The 5071-nt window shown below is 30.1% G+C and overlaps 1 protein-coding gene across 1 annotated transcript; it reads left to right on the top strand.

Moving 5' to 3' along the window:
- The first annotated feature begins 1253 nt into the window (after positions 1-1253).
- LOC108482290 (terpene synthase 10-like) lies at positions 1254-3856 on the top strand. The gene is made up of 7 exons (XM_017785413.2): positions 1254-1630; positions 1764-2031; positions 2118-2496; positions 2597-2815; positions 2899-3037; positions 3111-3356; positions 3450-3856. The coding sequence occupies exons 1-7, from the start codon at positions 1391-1393 to the stop codon at positions 3753-3755; spliced, it is 1797 nt and encodes a 598-aa protein (XP_017640902.1). The 5' UTR covers positions 1254-1390; the 3' UTR covers positions 3756-3856.
- Positions 3857-5071: the final 1215 nt, after the last annotated feature.

Genomic DNA, 5071 nt, shown 5'->3' with positions numbered 1-5071 from the left:
ATGAACTTATACCAACAACATTTGGTTATTCATCTTCAATAAAATTTGTTTTCTCTTCAACTAAACATAGATATTTCCTTCTTTTTTTCTTTCTCTCTTAAACAATTAAAGCAAGAAAAACTCAACAAAAACCCAAACTGGATGCATATATATCTTGGTGGTATCACCACACAATCTGCCAGTACATTCTTTTCTCTACCACCAGTGTCCACAAAGAGAATGTTGACAAAAAAAATTTTCCAAAAGAAAATGGTGTTGGCAACAAGAAAGCCGTCACAAAAAAAAATATTTTCCTCACATCGATTCCTTCAAGAAGAACGTCTGCAACAAAAAAAAAACAATTCTATTAAAATTAACCCACACTGGTGCTAGCAACAAGAACCTTGACACCCAAAAAAGTCATCCCCCTAGCAAAGGTGTTGGAAAAATGCGGCGATGCGAACCCTAACAAGAACACCGGTACCAAAAAAGCACTGACACACTTATTTTAAAAATTTGAACCAGCTTCAGCAATGTGACCGTCGACACCTATTAAAATATTATTTTTTATTTCCAAAATATCATTATTTTTAAGGTGTATTTGAAAAATATACATATCGGTGCTAGCGAACATAGTGTTGGCCCCACAGAAATCATTTTTTATAGATCGAGCAATCTTCAAGCAATCATTACATGATGATGGAGGGTGGTGTCGGGGGTGAAATGGTCGGCGCCAACATGCACTATAGAAAATAAGTAATTTTCGTACAAGATATTGCACCTGGGTCATTTTCATAAATAATCAAATTATTGGGGTCAGTTTAAAAAAAGGCTACATGGCATGATGCATTACTGAAATTTATCAATTTATCTTCATTGAAGTAATTACCATTCATGTAGAGGTCCAAGAAGAAAGAACACTTTCGTAAAACAAAGTTTGATCCTAATCATCTCAAATATCTTAATAAGGAATTGTTTTTGACTTTTAATTATTTAAAATAATATAATAATGTATTTTTTACTTGAAAATACCCTTAAAGTAAAAACGAGTAAAAATAATGTTATAAATAAAAATCATGGATACAAAAGTAAAAGAAAAATAAGAGAATGTGAATATTATTTTTATTGATTAAACATTAACAACACTTTAAATTCACCATAAAAATATATTTTATTTAAAAATAAAGGCACTAATAACATGTTCTAACTTTTTTAATTGTCAATATTTAAATTTATATTATCTTTTAAAGTATAATATAACATGCCTTATCATTGCATTCAATATTTGTGTACGTATTAATATGTCTGTATCAACAAAAAATACTTCTATATATACAACTTCGCACTGTTCCACTTCATAATCCATACCAAGTGAAAACGATCTATTGAGCAATAGTTTGAAGCTTCAGAAATGGCTTTTTGTCTATTTAGTTCTTTCCCGATGTGCAGTTTCCCCATACACTCAAAATGGAAAAGCTTCTCATACAATAGGTCAAGCTTTCGTAGGTTAACTATTTTTTCTGCCTTACAAAGTGATGCTGCAAACAAAAATTCTACTGAAGACGCCATCATAACTAGACGATCGGCTAATTACCACCCTCCTATTTGGGATTATGGTTATGTTCAGTCACTCAGAAATGATTTTGTAGAAGTATATTTTACATTCTTAGTGCATATATACGTGGCAGTTAACATCATTTTTGTTTTGCTTTTCCTTTTTTTCTCCCTAGCAAAGCTAAATTTGGAGCAAGCTAACAAAAACTTGATCTGACCTGTGTGTATAGGATGAATCGTACAAGGAACAAGCAAGAAAATTGAAGGAAGAAGTGAGGATGATGCTTGGAAATGTGGTGGATCCTTTGGAGAAACTTGAGCTTATTGATACCTTACAAAGACTTGGCTTGTCCTATCACTTTGAAGCTGAAATAAACAAAACCTTGAAGAATATAAGTACTAATCACATCAGTACTGCTGCATGGAAGAAAGATAATTTATATGCTACAGCTCTTGAATTTAGATTGCTTAGACAACATGGGTATAAGGTGGATCAAGGTAAAAACAAAAATTAAAATATTGGATGTATCAATTTTTATATCTAATTTAATGATACTTAACATTGAATTATTTTCATCGAGTAGAAGTTTTCACTTGCTTCATGGATGATGTTGGAAACATTAAATCAAGCCCTAATCAAGATTTCAAGGGACTGCTCAACCTGTATGAGGCTTCATACCTCTTATTAGAAGGTGAAACAATGTTGGAGAATGCAAGAGAGTTAGTATCTAAACTTCTCAAACAATATTTGAAGGAGAACAATGATCATCAATATCTTTGGACGCTAGTGGACCATGCCTTAGAGCTTCCTCTACATTGGAGGATGCCAAGGTTGGAAGCTAGATGGTTCATAGAGGCGTATGAGAAAAACAAGGATAGAAATCCCATTGTTTTAGAGCTTGCTATTTTGGATTACAATATAGTCCAATCTATGCACCAGGAAGATCTTAGAAATGTTTCAACGTAAGTATGCCTACTACATCCTAGTTCAAAAATTTAACTCGTATGTGCTTCAACACAAGTATGATTTCCGTTTTTTTTTTTTTTTACATGTATTATTTAGATGGTGGAAGGAACTTGGTATTGGCCAGAGGTTTAGCTTTGCTAGAGATAGGCTGATGGAAAACTTTTTATGGGGTGCGGGAATGATAATTGCTCCTCAGGATGGAAAAAGTAGAATAATTCTTACAAAGGTCAATGCGCTAATAACAGTTATAGATGATGTTTATGATGTTTATGGAACCTTAGATGAGTTGGAGCTCTTCACAGATGTTGTTGAGAGGTTTGCACATCTGATTTTATCTTCTCTTGGAAATTCTTACCAATGTTTAATAATCTTTAATATATATGATGGTGTAATTTCAGGTGGGATATAAATGAAATACAAAGGCTTCCAGACTATATGAAGATATATTACCATGCTCTTTACAATTCCGTAAATGAAATGGCTTTTGACACTATTAAGGAACAAGGGATAGATGTCATTCCCTTCCTTAAGAAAGTGGTATTAAACCAATTTCTTGTCTTTTTTCTTGCTTTTCCTTATCAACTCTATCTTATTTGTGTTATTCATCCAGTGGACAGACCTTTGTAAAGCATATTTGGTGGAGGCAAAATGGTATTACATTGGATATACACCAACTCTAAAAGAGTACATCGATAATGCTTGGATTTCAATAGGGTGTTATTTAATGCTTGCTCATGCCTATTTGGTAACTAGTCATATAACGGAAGAGGGATTGCACAATATCCAAGAAAATTACATCGGTGTATATCAGCCCTCCATAATTACACGATTATCAAATGATTTAGGGACATCATCGGTAAGCAATATATAGTTGTAAACTTCAAATTTCCATTAATTAATTACTCTAATACTGATATGTGTGACTTATTTTTTTTTATTTTTGGGCTAGTATGAGCTAAAAAGAGGTGATGTTCCTAAATCAGTCCAATGTTATATGTATGAAAGTGGAGCATCTGAGGAAGAAGCTCGTGAGCACATAAGGAAGTTAATTGACGCAGCATGGAAAAAGATAAATGAAGATCAAATGGCTAAACTTCCTTTCTCTCCGACGTTTATTGAAAGTACTAAGAACATTGCTAGAGTGTCTTTATTGATGTACCAAAATGGCGATGGTCATGGTCATGGTATGGAAGATAAGGAATATAAAAAAAGAGTGTTATCATTATTTGCCCACCCAATTTCTTTGGCCAAATGATTAAGAACATTGGAATTATTTCCGTACAAGGTCAAGAAAATTGTTAGTTTTTAGTGTAATGTCAAACCATTTTATGATCTTTTACTATGATTTACAATAAACTTAAGGTCTCATTTACATTTGATGGTTTCTACTTCTCTCTATTGTTCTATTTATGCGTCTTTGAAGCCTTTGCTTGGAACTCTATTCTTATAAAATGAATGCTACATGTTTACTAAATTTAAACGAAACAAGAAAGGAAAGAAAAGAAAAGTGCCATACATGAGCCCCATGACCGAAAGAAATTTATTATTGTATAATTTTTATTAACTTATTCTTAGATTTTAAATTATTTTAATAAATAATATAATAATTAAATATAATTTTAAAGTTTACATAAACCATAAATATAAATTAACTAAATACTTAGAATTTTTATATTCATGTGTTAGAATTTTTATATTCATGTGTTAGTTACTAGTTATTAGATAAAATGATAATGTAACAATATCTACCATATGTTATTTTCACAATGTTTAACATGCCACATATCTGCATAGCATTATTACTTTTAAAATGTTTTTTTTCCTAAAATTTAAATTAAACTTTTGATCACCTATCTTTTAAATAATTTTATTTAGGTCATTTAACTTTGAAAAATTTACAATTTGATCACCTATTAAATAATTTTTAGTGATGGATTATTTGTTTTGATATTATGAAATTCTCATATTTCGATTAGAATTTCTTTATTGGTTGATGTAATCTATAATATACACTTAAATATATGATGAATTGGATATCAAATACTTCACTAATGAATTTGGATATCAAATACATGTGTCATAACATTGCTACACTATCTAATCGTTAGTCTCTAACGGTTTTGTGACCAAAATTTTTTTATGTTCCTAATGTTAATGCCCAAATTGATATTTTTAATAGTTGAATGATTGAGCCTAAACTCCTCGAATCATTAAATTCTTATCAATGTAATTTATACATAAAATATAGTAAACTTCTTAACTAAAAAATAAGTAATTATAAAATAGTAGCATATGATAAAATAATAAATAATTGATAAATAGTTGTAATTCTTAATAAAATTAAGAAATGCTAAAATTCTGGTAGAAATGCTATAATATTACATTATAGATATTTGATAGTATAGAAATAAATTATTGATTATATACCATAATTTTTATAATATCAAAGTCTAGTTATGCTTTTAGGATTATAATTTTAACATTTGAACCAATTCCGACAATATAAATGCTGAAACTTATTAAAATATTATTTTATATCTTAGAATACCAGTATTTTTAAAGTGCATTTGA

The sequence above is a fragment of the Gossypium arboreum genome, chromosome 5 (genome assembly GCF_025698485.1).
Source record: "Gossypium arboreum isolate Shixiya-1 chromosome 5, ASM2569848v2, whole genome shotgun sequence".
Taxonomy (NCBI): domain Eukaryota; kingdom Viridiplantae; phylum Streptophyta; class Magnoliopsida; order Malvales; family Malvaceae; genus Gossypium; species Gossypium arboreum.
This window is presented reverse-complemented; position numbering and strand designations above follow the sequence as displayed.